Consider the following 14,895-nt stretch of genomic DNA (forward strand, 5'->3'; position numbering starts at 1 on the left):
TAACTGGGTACCAATATGCTACTAACTGGTTACCAAATTGTTACTAACTGGGTACCAATATGCTACAGACTGGTTACCAAATTGTTACTAACTGGTTACCAATATGCTACTAACTGGTTACCAATATGTTACTAACTGGTTACCAATATGTTACTAACTGGTTACCAATATGCTACCAACTGGTTACCAATATGCTACTAACTGGTTACCAAAAATGCTATAACTGAAAATTGTTACTGGTTATGCCAAAAATATGTTACTAACTGAACTGGTTACCAATATGCTACCAACTGGTTACCAATATGCTACTAACTGGGTACCAATATGCTACTAACTGGGTACCAATATGCTACTAACTGGGTACCAAAATGCAAGTAACTGGGTACCAAAGTGGTACTAACTGGGTACCAATATGCTACTATCTGGGTACCAATATGCTACTAACTGGGTACCAATATGCTACTAACTGGATACCAAAATGCTACTAACTGGGTACCAAAATGAGAGGCGGACACCATGTGGATGGAGGTCCCAAGGTTTTATTTTTTAGTCCCCACAAGATATTAGGTGCATGGGTCTTTTAGAGTGCTAATAGTCATTTTGCTGATTTGAGAAACTAGAAGCACACATGTCCTGGATATGTTACATGCATAGTAATGTGCCCATACCATAACCATAACATGTGCTTTTAGATAATGTAAATCTATATAGCCAATTTATATACAATGCACTCTGTACACACACACACACACACAGTGCTATCGTGTTTGTGCAGACAATATTCTTTAAAGGGATATTTCACACAAATTACCCTGTAAGCAGTCCTGTAAGCAGTCCATGGACAAGGTATGACAGCAATCCATGCTTTGGTTTAGTTTCCCTGGCAGTGTTGGTACTGTTTTCAAATGCTGGCCTAGCTAGCAGAAAGTGTTCCATTCTGCTTCCAGGGCAAGATTCATGACAATAAATGTCAACATGTGGGATTTGTACTACAAAGCATTTGGACACTGCCAGCCAGGGAATCTCAACTATAGACTGCTTACAGGGTAAAGAAGCCAATATGTCATTTTGTAATTTGGGTGATCTATCCCTCAATAAATTAAGCATTTCTATCTTATAGTCAAGATGTTTTAGTTTATGATAATCATATAAATATCAACCTGTACAGTGCATGGCAGCAACTCTAATTTAATTTGAAATACTGTAATTCTCTCAGTATTTGACTTTAGTAATATTGACTCTGGCAGTTGATCATATGCCCCCCCTACCACACGAGGGAGCTGTTGTGCTGTGAATGATACCCTCCTCTATCTCAGGACTTTGGGAATGTAGAAGAGCGATGCAGCAGAGGCCTTCAGATGAATCATGTATCTTCCAGTTCCAGGGATGGATGTGATATCAGTCAGGTGCATCCTGTTGGTTTATGTCCTTTCAGCAGAGATGTTCGTTGTTCTGTTCAGTGGTGGAGATCGAGGTCATTTCCCTTTTGGTTGTGTTTGAAGATAGAAGAAGGTGAAGAAGAAGAAGAACCAAGCAGCTTGCTGGTTGGCTGTGCACGTAACCTTTTCTCCCCAGCTCAGACTCCCTAAACTTCATTTCACAGAGCATTTCCCCTAACAAGCATACACACTGTTTGGCAAATAAAACAATGGCTTGCAACAACATGACATGAGGAATAATACATACACATCTCTCTGTAATGACTGAGCATGTAAGTCATGGTTTACATGAATGCAACAAAAAGGCTTGCACTAAATGAAACATGCTTCTCTTGGTCTGTTAAGCGATATAGGATCCTTCTGATTGTGAGGTGGTGACATATTTCAACATCCAAATAAATATCCCTGCCACAGTCCTCCTGTTCGGGCATGCCTGGCCACCATGGCCCAAAGAGGTGCATGGTGTTTAGTCTCCATTAGATGACACTGGTGACGTTACAAAGTGGTAGTGATGCAGGGCTATTTTATTAGGGGCCTGTAAGGCATGTGAATGTCACTTAAATATCTCTGTGACTGGTCTAATGTGGCATTTCTTTGGCATGTATCTGCTTGAATAGGTGCAGGATATTACAGAAACACCATGTATCACATTGTTATTGATCATTACATTGTTGGGTTTTGAGTTTGCAAGAAAGGCATTTCACTGTACTTGTGCATGTGACATTAAAACTCGAAACTTGGTGCTGTGTAAAATACTAAATAAGGCTGAAATCACTGATTCTGAGACAACATCATTGAGATTTTCCATAAGGGACAGGGTTTTCGAGCTTTAAAGCTGTCTATATTGATTTAATCAAATGGTAGGTGTTCTCTTGAGTGTATGATTGTCTGTGTTGGCCAGGTCTCCTTTGAACAATAGGCCTATGACCTCAATTGGACTTCATGCTTTCAAAAAATAAGAATCCAACCATAGCATGAATTCTAAACAAACACAATTTGATGAAAAATGCAATGATTAATTGTAGATTCTCTATCAAGCCCTTATGCCTACTCCTGGAATGTAATAAAATCATGGAGAATTTCCCTCAAAGTTGCTTCTATAATCAATTACAATACCTTAGATTTATGGGCAAACAAAAATATATTCCCAATCACTGCAAAAAATAATAGGTTTTAAGTTTCCATCAGTAAATAGGATTATATGGTGTACTGTATAAGAAAAAAATATGATACAGATTTAGACAAAGATAAAGATATAAAAAAAGAAATTTGTTAAATACAGAACAGAAAAGTGTCCTCCTGCTGTCCTTATTGCTGACTGCCTAGTGTGGGCAGACTGTACTGTATATGTATATACAGTTGAAGTCGGAAGTTTACATACACGTAGGTTGGAGTCATTAAAACTCGTTTTTCAACCACTCCACAAATTTCTTGTTAACAAAAACTATAGTTTTGGCAAGTCGGTTACGACATCTACTTTGTGCATGACACAAGTAATATTTCCAACAATTGTTATTTTGCTTATAATTCACTGTATCACAATTCCAGTGGGTCAGAAGTTTACATACACTAAGTTGACTGTGCCTTTAAAGAGCTTGGAAAATTCCAGAAAATTATGTCATGGCTTTAGAAGCTTTTGACATCATTGAGTCAATTGGAGGTGTACCTGTGGATGTATTTCAAGATCTACCTTCAAACGCAGTGCCTCTTTGCTTGACATCATGGGAAAATCAAAAGAAATCAGCCAAGACCTCAGAAAAAAAATTGTAGACCTTCACAAGTTTGGTTCATCCTTGGGAGCAATTTCCAGATGCCTGAAGTTACCACGTTCATCTGTACAAACAATAGTAAGCAAGTATAAACACCATGGGACCACGCAGCCGTCATACTGCTCAGGTAGAAGACGCATTCTGTCTCCTAGAAATTAACGTACTTTGGTGTGAAAAGTGCAAAATCAATCCCAGAACAACAGCAAAGTACCCTGTGAAGATGCTGGAGGAAACATATACAGAAGTATCTATATCCACAGTAAAATTAGTCCTATATCGACATAACCTGAAAGGCCGCTCAGCAACGAAGAAACCACTGCTCCAAAACCGCCATAAAAAAGCAAGACTGTGGTTTGCAACTGCACATGGGGACAAATATCGTACTTTTGGAGAAATGTCCTCTGGTCTGATGAAACAAAAATACAACTGTTGGGCCATAATGATCATCGTTATGTTTGGAGGAAAAAGGGGGAGGCTTGCAAGTCGAATAACACCATCCCAACCGTGAAGCACGGGGGCGGCAACATCATGTTGTGGGGGTGCTTTGCTGCAGGAGGGACTGGTGCACTTCACAAAATAGATGGCATCATGAGGCAGAACAATTATGTGGATATATTGAAGAAACATCTCAATACATCAGTCAGGAAGTTAACGCTTGGTCGCAAATGGGTATTCCAAATGGACAATGACCCCAAGCATACTTCCAAAGTTGTGGCAAAATGGCTTAAGGACAACTAAGTCAAGGTATTGGAGTGGCCATCACAAAGCCCTGACCTCAATCCTATAGAAAATGTGTGGGCAGAACTGAAAAGGCATGTGTGAGCAAGGAGGCCTACAAACCTGTCTCAGTTACACCAGCTCTGTCAGGATGAATGGGCCAAAATTCAACCAACTTATTGTGGGAAGCTTGTGGAAGGCTACCCGAAACGTTTGACCCAAATTAAAAAATTTAAAGGCAATGCTACCAAATACTCATTGAGTGTATGTAAACTTCTGACCCACTGGGAATGTGATGAAAGAAATAAAAGCTGAAATAAATCACTCTCGCTACTATTATTCTGACATTTCACATTCTTAAAATAAAGTGGTGATCCTAACCGACCTAAGAAAGGGAATGTTTCCTGTATTTTTACTTTGTTAATGTATATGGCTAAGGTGTATGTAAACTTCAACTTCAACCCAGTGTCTGCATCCACTTCCTATCTGTACATGTCCCACTATGACTCATTGAGCTTGTATGTAGCCCTACTGTATGTGCTTGTACTGTGTTCATACCATGTGGTGAGTGGGTCAAGCTACCCCCCCCCCCCAGCTGGCATGATCTGTGGTTCTGTGAGTAGTCCTAATTCCAGCGCTGCATGGCACTGTCTGTGACCCACCAGAGCAGAGCTCCCCACCCCAGCAGCGCCCCTCTCCCTGCATGGTCATGGCCCCTCCAGGGGTGTCTGTCTGTGCCCCTCCAGCCCAGGCAGTGTCAGGATGACTGCATCAGCCCTGTCAGCCGCTTGCCCGTCAATGACTTGCCCTGGAAAATGGAAACAAACATTACTGGCTCAGTTTTTGGAAAAGAATGCAGTCTGTGTACAGTGCTGTGCCAAGAAAGTACTAAGACTAGTTACCCCTGCATAAATGTTGAGCACTTACCTGTCCTTAAAATGGTAATAAATACTATCAAAAGACCTCTGCACTACTAGCCTGCACAATTATATTGAACTTGAAAAAGATCTTCATTAGGTTGCGTGCCCGTGATACAGCCCCAGTACCTAGTGACTTACCACACTGCGGGTGAACTTCTCCAGGGAGGTACGGCGGCCCTGCTCACCCTCTGTCTGCGAATAGGGGCAGCATGGCGTGGGGGTGGGAAGCGGTGAGAGGCACGGGGAGGGGATGAGGGAAGATTAGAAAAGTGTCAAGGAAAAACACAGGTTACATTTTAGGCCATGAAGCCAGAAGCGGTGGCTATGGTAGAAGAGCTTGGGGCCAGGCCAGCAGGGGGGAGTGTCTTTGAAGGGGACAACATAACATAGGGATGCACTGCTGCTGCTCACCAAGAGAAGATGATGCTTTGATCTGCTGTGGTGCTGATCATCCTAGTACACAGTATAACAGGACTTGCTTTATTTTCCATTTTAGAGAGCTGTGAATGTATAAATCCGAAGGAGTCAAATAATATAATAAGCTGAACGACATGAATACTCGAGCAAAGGTAAGCCGTCTCAGTTCAGATGTAAATGGTGATGTAGTATCTGCAGAAAGTGTGGATTTGAGAATAAAGTTGCATCTTCCAAAAAAAGTATGGAGTGCTTTCAAACATATTTAGTAAATGCATATTATCACAGGTTTAAGATGGTGGAGTTGTGACTGAGTAGGTGTTAGTTACAGCTCACCAGCTTCTTTCTGGCTAGCAGGAGGTCCTGATAAATGTTGGATCTCAGGAAGCGTGCATAGCTGTCACTTTTCATCAACTTGAAGATGTGTTCCTGGAGAAGAAGGAGAGGTGGTTGGTGTGTGTGTGTGTGTGTGTGTGTGTGTGTGTGTGTGTGTGTGTGTGTGTGTGTGTGTGTGTGTGTGTGTGTGTGTGTGTGTGTGTGTGTGTGTGTGTGTGTGTGTGTGTGGGTGTGTGAGTGTGTGGGTGTGTGGGTGTGTGCGTGTTGAGTTGATGATTATGTAAGAGTGGGAACGAAGGCGCTGAGTGTAAACCATGCTTGATAACATGGAGGGAAGACGGAGTCTCCTGAGATGGCTGGATGAACACAAAGCCATCGTATAGCCATCGTATAGCCATCGTATAGCCATCGTATAGCCATCGTATAGCCATCGTATAGCCATCGTATAGCCATCGTATAGCCATTGAAGCTAATGCACCGTGAGGTGCAAAGCAAATACAGTTCAAATTTAGGATGAATGCATGTGCCATTCACAGGTATTACTCGGCCCATTAGACCCTGAAAAACATAGTTTCGTCACCACCATTCACTTAATTTCCTTTCACTCCATCTGTCCCTCCACCCCCCCCTCTCAGCCATCAGTGTGTGGGTGGGGATTATGATGTTATGTGTTTGTGTGAGTGGTTGAATGTGTGTGCAGTAGTAGCAGTAATATTGACAGTCTGTGTGGGCGTGCATGCATATGTGTTTGAGTGAATATGGGATACTGATATGTACCTGTGCGTCCTCATAGCTGTATCGCCCAGGATCTTTTAGGTTATGGCTGGTGAGCTCATAGCTGTGGGAGTCCAGGTTGATGGAGCTGGGTGCACCCTCTGCCAGGAACTCCTGCCAGATCTCCTGGGCCCTGGCTGCCACGTTCTCAAGGGGCCTCCGCTTCAGGTCCTGCACTGACAACCAGAACCTAGTCAAGGGGCACAGGTAGGGCACAGCCAATAGAGATCAGTGTCTGCATTCACTTCCTAGTGTTAAACTGCCAGGAGAGGAGAGCGCCCCTTGTGGACATGCACAGCAGTCATTCCATTTAATCTCATTGCTGCTACTCAAAAGCCTCTATTGGCCTGGGCAATATAAATGGATGTGAAACAGTAGAAGGGAAGAAGATAGTGACAGTGTTATCATTGGGAACTGCGCCTGCCTGAGCCTATAAGGCTCCACCTCTCACCGGAGGTTCTCTGAGCTGAACTCCGACTCCAGGAACTTGAGGAAAGCGTCCCGTCCCGCTGGGTCCTTGAGGGCCTCCTCCAGAGAGAAGCCCCACTTCTTCACACGGTGCTGGCTGGGGTCCCGGCTGCTCACAGGGAAGAACGGAGAGAGACGACTGTGAGGCATCTCAGAATGCCAATCAAACCTAGCATAGAGCTGGTTTACTGTACATGCTATTCTCACACTATTCTCCCACAGTACATAAGTTGTGGGTGTGCATGCTGTTCAATATGTGGATGAATAGGGAAAGAAAGAGGAGCTAGCCATGGGGGTATCATGACATTTCGGCCAGCACCTGAGAGCACTGACCCTCTGCTTGACCCCACTAGTCATTTGAGGAGTGATTATGTTTGACTAGTGAGGTCGGTCCATGGGGCCTATGGCCTCACACCACCGGAGGCTGCTGAATGGAGGACGGCTCATAATAATGGCTGGAACGGAGTAAATGGAACAAGGTATCAAACATATGGTGGCCATGTTCGATTACCATTCCATTTATTCCATTCCAGCCATTCCTATAAGCCCGTCCTCCCCTATTAAGGTTCCACCAACCTCCTGTGCCCCACACTGCCTCCCCAGTGAACCCACCTAGCCTCCAGGTCCCAGAAGGTCATGTCATCGCTGATCCAGGGGTTGGAAGGTTCAACAGTTGACGCTAAAGGATCGTAGACCATGAACTGTTCTGTGTAGCTCATGAGGCTGTCTGCTACTTTGGACATTTTCATACAGTGTCTGTCCAGCTGCATGTTCAAGAAGGAAATCTGAGAGAGAAAAGACGGCAAAATTAGAGAGTAGCATTAACCAAGAGGAGAGTTGGCGTTATGATTGATGAGTGAGACAGACAGACAGACAGCATGAAATAATAGATAATGGCAGTGTTAGTAATGACCTGTCAGGAGCATCACAGTGTGTTACCTCCTTCTGCACGTCCTCTCTGGTGGGCTTCCTGACCGGCTGGGACGGGAGGGACTGGTGGACTGAACTCTGAGTCTGGGTGTCGTCTGTTACCCCATACACCGACTGGGCAGGGACAGAATGGATATACATGTCTGGTATTTGTATTTGTATTTATTATGGATCCCCATCTTCCTGGGATCCAGCAACATTAAGGGAGTTTATACAATTTTAAAACATTACAAAACATTCCCAGATTTCACAACACACTGTGTGCCCTCAGGCCCCTACTCCACCAACTACCACATATCTACAGTACTGCCAGGAGACAGTACTAAATCCATGTTTGCGCCAATGTTTGTGTTGCTTCACAGTCCCTGCTGTTCCATATGGTGTTTTTTATCTGTTTTTTAAATCTAATTTTACTGAATAGAGATCCATGTAGTCATGGCTCTATGTAGTACTGTGTGCCTCCTATAGTCTGTTCTGGACTTGGAGACTGTGAAGAGACCTCTTGTGGCATGTCTTGTGGGGAATGCATGGGTGTCCGAGCTGTGTGCCAGTAGTTTAGACAGACAGCTCGGTGCATTCAAAATGTCAATACCTCTCATAAATAAAAGTAGTGATGAAGTCAATCTCTCCTACACTTTGAGCCAGGAGAGATTGACAGGCATATTATTAATACCAGCTCTCTATGCACATCCAAGGGCCAGCCGTGCTGTCCTGTTCTGAGCCAATTGCAATTGGCACCTGACCACACGACTGAACAGTAGTAAAGGTGCAACAAAATTAGGGCCTGTAGGACCTGCCTTGTTGATAGTGTTGTTAAGAAGGCAGAGCATCGCTTTATTATAGCCAGATTTCCCCATTTTAGCTAATACTGCATCAATATGTTTTGACCATGACAGTTTACGATTTAGTGTTACTCCAAGAAGTTTAGTCATCTCAACTTGCTCAATTTCTACATTCTTTATTTCAAGATTTAGTTGAGGTGTAGGGTTTAGTGAGTGTTTTGTTACAAATACAATGCTTTTCGTTTTAGAAATATTTAGGGCTAATTTATTCCTTGCCATCCAAGCTGAAACTAACTGCAGCTCTTTGTTGAGTGTTGCAGTCATTTCAGTAGCTGTAGTAGCTGACGTGTATAGTGTTGAGTCATCCGCATACATAGAAACTCTGGCTTTACTCAAAGTCAGTGCCATGTTGTTAGTAGAAATTGAAAAAAGCAAAGGGCCTAAACAGCTACCCTGGGGAATTCCTGATTCTAATTGGATTATATTTGATAGGCTTCCATTAAAGAACACCCTCTGTGTTCTGTTAGACAAGTAACTCATAACACATACGTTTTTCCAGCAGCAGACTATGATCAAGAATGTCAAAAGCTGCACAGAAGTCTAACAAGACAGCCCCCACAATCCTTTTATCATCAATTCCTCTCAACCAATCATCAGTCATTTGTGTAAGTGCTGTGCTTGTTGAGTGTCCTTCCCTATAAGCATGCTGAAATTCAGTTGTCAATTTGTTTCCGTATTGCTTATACACTCACCCTCAACACACACACACAGATACATACATACATAAACAGAGACCACTCATTACTAAAAGCCTTCTTCCTTACCTTTTTCACCCTCTGTGGTTTCTTCTCTCTCTGGCACTTGCGAATGTCCATCTCTGTGGTGTTTACACAGCCTGGCTGTGAGAGAGTTAGTTTTCAGGTCAGATTATAGTGGGTCACCAGACATCCTTCCCTAGCCTGCAGGCTAGACTTAATTCAAAACTGGAGTTGGCTAATACAGAGCCCCACTAGGATCCAGATTAATTCAGGCTAACCCAGGCCCCACCAGACATTAAAACACTGTATTGTTCTAACAGTAGAGCCCTACAGGACTTTCACTGTAACATTCCTTGTCCTTTCATCATGCCCTCTCTCTATCCCTCCTTCAGACCTTAGCACCACCTCCTCCTCTCAGCTTAGCACCACCACCTCCTCCTCTCAGCTTAGCACCAGCACCCTCCTTCCTTCCTCCTTTCAGCTTACCACAGGGCGATGGACGTCCCAGAATGCCCTCTCCTGGCTGTCTAGGATCTTCCTCTCAGCCTTGTCCTTCTTCCTGTCGATCCTGAGGGTAGGGGAGAGAGGACAGAGCCAAGTCAATACTGAGAACACAGACAGACATGTCACTCTTAATGAGAGACCAGAGGAGGGTAAAAGCTCAAAGTGGAAGTCACAACCTGTTTCGTCACCAAACAATCTGTGGTCTGGCCGCTGGCTGGTAGGGTACAACTCTTACATAACTGACATTTACTGATCAGTGCTTGGTTGGACTGTTTCTCTCGCTCACTCGGAATGTAACAAAGCTAAAATGTATTATCTCTTAACTACAGTAAATACTTAGTGCTCAGACTATAATCATTTGAAAGGGTAATCATGACCAATTAGGTTTTTCTCATGTCCTGATATCATGTTTACAAATGTTAACCAGCAGATGGAGATGTAGTGGAAGGAACAGTGATAATAGTCAATGAGTAAAATATCACCTAGAAAGTAACCTAGGGGTATGCATCTGGCACACTGGGGACTCTATAGTCACCTGCATCAATGCATGAAATATAAGGAATACACTGACATAGGGCACAATAGACAAAGTATCAAAACCACAATATGTTGTGTGCGTGCTCGTTTGCCTAGTTACTGTCCACTCACTTGACCTGTGCCTCAGCTTGCATGAAGATGAACTCCCACTTCCTGGCGAAGGCCCTCTGCAGTCGAGCCAGGTTCTCCTGTAAGACCCCCAATCATTGAGAAATGAGGGGTAAGAGTAGACCAGTGAAGGTTCTTGGGTAATTGCATCGCTATAATGCTTTTTGCTGCATAAAGCTAGCCAGCTCAGCTTAACCGGGAAGTAATATCATGGCTGTTGTAATTTGCATATAATAAGGGCATCTGCTTGGCATGTGAGCAATACAAACATCTGCCATACATATTCAATGAAGTCACCTATTTGAATTGTGGGGAAAACTCTGACTAAACCTATATGACATGGAATAGACAAGAGCTTATGAGCATGGCATGTGATCTGAGAGAATCTGTAGTTGTGTAGTTGATACCTCTTTTAAAGAGTCAGTAGTGTATTGATAGTGTACTGACGACAGTTCCAGTAGGGTGAATATGGGACTCACAGCCTCGTAGTCAGCTAGCTCCAGCCTGGCCTTGTTCTGCATGGTGCGCTTGCACAGGTAGATAGCTGCAGAGGAGAGAGAAAACAGTAGAGTGTAGTCAGTTACTTACTGTTGCTTGGCAGACTGCCTGCCTTTAGTGATATTGCCAAACAAATGTCACATATGCTGTATCGCCAGTTGTAAGTGTAGTCTATTTCTTGCAAACAAATGCCACCTACTCGGTTTCCGCCTGAGTAAATCTGTTCCGATCAGAGTGAGGTGAGCAATATTTAATGAGACAGTTGGCAACTTTCCATTTACATAATTAGGCTGGAGAAATGCCATGCAAACATGAAACCCTGGAGATGTACAATAATGTCACGTAAGACGTCTGTACCCTGATTGGCTAATATAGCCTGGGGGTAAAATGATATCCTACTGGGGAGATAGTGGGATGCATTACAGAGTGGGCCACTCAATCAATACTGGGTGTGTGACAACAACAGATCCATAGTCTGTGTTTAGACTCTAGGCAGGAGGATATGACACAGTCTGGGCCAGACACTGCTCTCACTCTGCACTGAGCAGGGATATAGGTTAGGCTGGCAGGGAGGGGCATCAGTGGGGAATAGCTGGGGGTTACACATAATGAAAATATGAGGGGTAACATTTAGACACATTTGAGTTCAGTGATATTTTCTCAATCCACCCTTAGGGACCACAACATAACTTACCATAGTCTGTGTTTTCAGGTTCCCAACAATTAGAGGGCCAGAAGTATGGAGCCTGAGGAGGAAAGTGGAGAGATCATTAACTTACTCATCATCTTAAGATCATTTATACATCAGAGCATCTGTCCAAGACTGGAGAGGGTCTCCTTTTTACTGTTTTTCCTAATGTTGATGCAGACATTTTTTTCCACGCTGTCCCTAGGAGCAGTGTTTGAAGTAAACAGCTCCTTTTCTTTTTGTTTCACTCGGTAAACATTTTTGTGTTGAGTATGTGGATTAAAATATTCAAATAATGAGGTTTTAAACACATTTCTGATACACAGTTTAGTTTGAAGATGGGCAGTCCCGGTTTTAATACGCATGTTGTGTCCAGTCCACCCTGACTCATAGCTCTAAGTCATGTTGAGATGAAGATGCTGGAGAACACACAAACCGTCCACACTCTTTGTTCATGCCTTTCCCTCTCTACGAACATGTTGAAGTCAAAATAAGATGAGTGGAGTGATAATCAATGCCCTTCTTATGCTCTGCATAACTATATAGGTAAGAACAATAGCTATATTCTCCATCCAGATTTCTTTGATTATCGCAGTTGATATTTCAGATTCACAGTTCATTCCATGATGTATAAATAATGGTTTCTCAGATCTATCATTTTTAATGATGGGCTGAATTAGAATGCAGAGATGTGCAATATCACTCATATAATTAGCTTAAAGCCCCCATGCAGTCTTTGTAATTTTATTTTTAAATCAGCACTGTATGTCTAAAAGATCACTGAGTGTTTAGTGAAAATGTGTCATTTAAATGCTCAGTCCGATCATGTGGGTGTTAGGAAACAAATTTGAAGATATTTACATAAGCAGCCCTGATTGGCTGATAGGATGGTCTAGAGCCGACCCCCTTACCCAGATGATCAATCAGATTACACTGTGACATCATGATGTGGGCCAAAAATTCCATCCCACCTGAACAGGCTGAAATTTCAGGAGTTCCTTTTAAACAGCTCTTACACAAAAAGGGTAGTCTGATAATCTTCACAGTTTCTTAGTGTTATTTTGACCTCATAGTGTGGAAATATCATAACTGCACTGCCCCTCGAACAACAAAAGGCTAACAAGATTATGAATCAACACATCAAACAGACAGGTTAACATGCATTTTCTCAAGTCTAAACCAAACTGCAGCAGTGACATATCATGGTGTGACTAGCCGCGGGAAGTAGGGGTGCTGAAGGTGCTGCAAATTGAAATACTTTTGCTAAAATTATTTAAAATGAATGTACAAATTCAAAATACTACACCAGGGAGCATAATTTAGCCACAGAGGATCAGTAGCTTTTAAAAAATAGTTGTGGATGAAGTTTTATCACAAGCACTTACAGTTGTGAAAGCTGCAATTTGGGAAACATGCATTTCGATTATAGAACAGCTTGTTGCACTGTGGCTAAAAACAAATATTCTACAGAAGAATTTTGGAACCTTTAAACCTGGTGTTAAAATCAAGGGTACACAAGCATTGGTTGCCAGGCCTTACTTGGGGTGCGATTGTAAATTCCATCTGGAGTGCCAGAGCATTGTCAGATTATCCGTTCGTAAACTCAGAGCGTTCAGAGTGCACACTGGCCGAGGAGTAGTGTTGATCCACGTGTTCTGACCTCACAACGGCAGTCATGCACCCAAGCTAACTGACTAACGGTGGCTAGCTGGCTAGCTACTTCAAGACACATATGTGAGAACATCTCACTCTGACCATTTTACTCGCCCTAGCAGAGCTGGTTAGGCTGTTTTCATTTTATCCAGAGCGTCGGTGACTGTAACTCTGCTGCTGGCAACAATTTAATTAAGTTTCTTTGCTGACGATTACTGACTCCGGTCCTATTCAATGAGTGTTGAGCATTCGTAAATGCATCAGTTACTCACACTCAGACGAGAGTGCTCTGAAATCGGAGTAGATAGCCAGAGTGAATTTACGAACACACCCTTGAATGGGAACTGTCATCTATGGTTGGTTGTGGCTGTCAAATAGCTTTTTGCACATTTCTAAATGCACAAGAAAAAACAATGGGATACCATTTGGAAAGCAAATCCCTACTGCTGAAAAGAGAAGACTAATCTAAGAAGACTAGTCTGTTGAAGCTAAGAATTTTTAACAAGTGATTGCATTTAGAATTGTTATGCAATAATTGATTAACAAAATACATACAGTGCATTCGAAAAGTATTCAGACACCTTGACTTTTTCCACTTTGTTAGGTTACAGCCTTATTCTAAAATGTATTTTAAAAAATATACACATATGAGAGAAAAGACATATGTATATATATATATACCTGTATATATATACCTATATACCTATATATATATATATCTCATCAATCTACACACAATACCCCATACAAAGCAAAGCAAAAACAGGTTTTATGAATACTGAAATATCCAATTTACATACAATTGAAGTTGGAAATTTACATACACTTAGGTTGGAGTCATTAAAAGATGTTTTTCAACCACTCCACAAATTTCTTGTTAACAAACTATTGTTTTGGCGCGTTCATCTGTACAAACAATAGTACACAAGTATAACACCATGGGACCACGCAGCCATCATACCGCTCAGGTAGGAGATGCGTTCTGTCTCCTAGAGATGAAAGGTACGTTGGTGCGAAAAGTGCAAATCAATCCCAGAACAACAGCAAAGGACCTTGTGAAGATGCTGGAGGAAACAGGTACAAAAGTATCTATATCCACAGTAAAAAAGAATCCTATATCGACATAACCTGAAAGGCCACTCAGCAAGGAAGAAGCCACTGCTCCAAAACAGCCATAAAAAAGCCAGACTACAGTTTGCAGCTGCACATGGGACAAAGATCGTACTTTTTGGAGAAATGTCCTCTGTTCTGATGAAACAAAAATATAACTGTTGACCATCGTATGTTTGGAGGAAAATAGGGGGAGGCTTGCAAGCCAAAGAACACCATCTCAACCGTGAAGCACGGGGGTGGCAGCATCATGTTGTAGGGGTGCTTTGATGCAGGAGGGACTGCACATGGAGTGGCCATCACAAAGCCCTGACCTCAGTCCTATAGAAAATGTGTGGGCAGAACTGAAAAAGCGTGTGCGAGCAAGGAGGCCTTCAAACCTGACTCAGTTACACCAGCTCTGTCAGGATGAATTGGCCAAAATTTAACCAACTTATTGTGGTAAGCTTGTGGAAGGCTTCCCAAAACGTTTGACCCAAGTTAAACAATT

General features: G+C 42.6%; 1 protein-coding gene across 1 annotated transcript in view; it reads right to left on the minus strand.

Annotated features, from left to right (window-relative positions):
- Positions 1-4,512: 4,512 nt before the first annotated feature.
- The window catches only part of LOC135508234 (regulator of G-protein signaling 6-like), a 60,926-nt gene continuing 50,543 nt past the window's right edge, over positions 4,513-14,895 (minus strand). Inside the window, exons 6-17 of the mRNA XM_064928282.1 lie at positions 11,649-11,700; positions 10,936-11,000; positions 10,460-10,536; positions 9,794-9,875; positions 9,374-9,448; positions 7,777-7,881; positions 7,450-7,622; positions 6,821-6,946; positions 6,373-6,559; positions 5,596-5,688; positions 4,984-5,037; positions 4,513-4,733 (exon numbers count right to left, since the gene is read on the minus strand). Of these exons, the coding sequence (XP_064784354.1) occupies positions 4,683-4,733; positions 4,984-5,037; positions 5,596-5,688; positions 6,373-6,559; positions 6,821-6,946; positions 7,450-7,622; positions 7,777-7,881; positions 9,374-9,448; positions 9,794-9,875; positions 10,460-10,536; positions 10,936-11,000; positions 11,649-11,700 (1,140 nt within the window). The 3' untranslated portion in view covers positions 4,513-4,682. The remainder of the gene's footprint in view (positions 4,734-4,983; positions 5,038-5,595; positions 5,689-6,372; positions 6,560-6,820; positions 6,947-7,449; positions 7,623-7,776; positions 7,882-9,373; positions 9,449-9,793; positions 9,876-10,459; positions 10,537-10,935; positions 11,001-11,648; positions 11,701-14,895) is intronic.

Source organism: Oncorhynchus masou, chromosome 21 (assembly GCF_036934945.1).
Source record: "Oncorhynchus masou masou isolate Uvic2021 chromosome 21, UVic_Omas_1.1, whole genome shotgun sequence".
Classification (NCBI taxonomy): domain Eukaryota; kingdom Metazoa; phylum Chordata; class Actinopteri; order Salmoniformes; family Salmonidae; genus Oncorhynchus; species Oncorhynchus masou.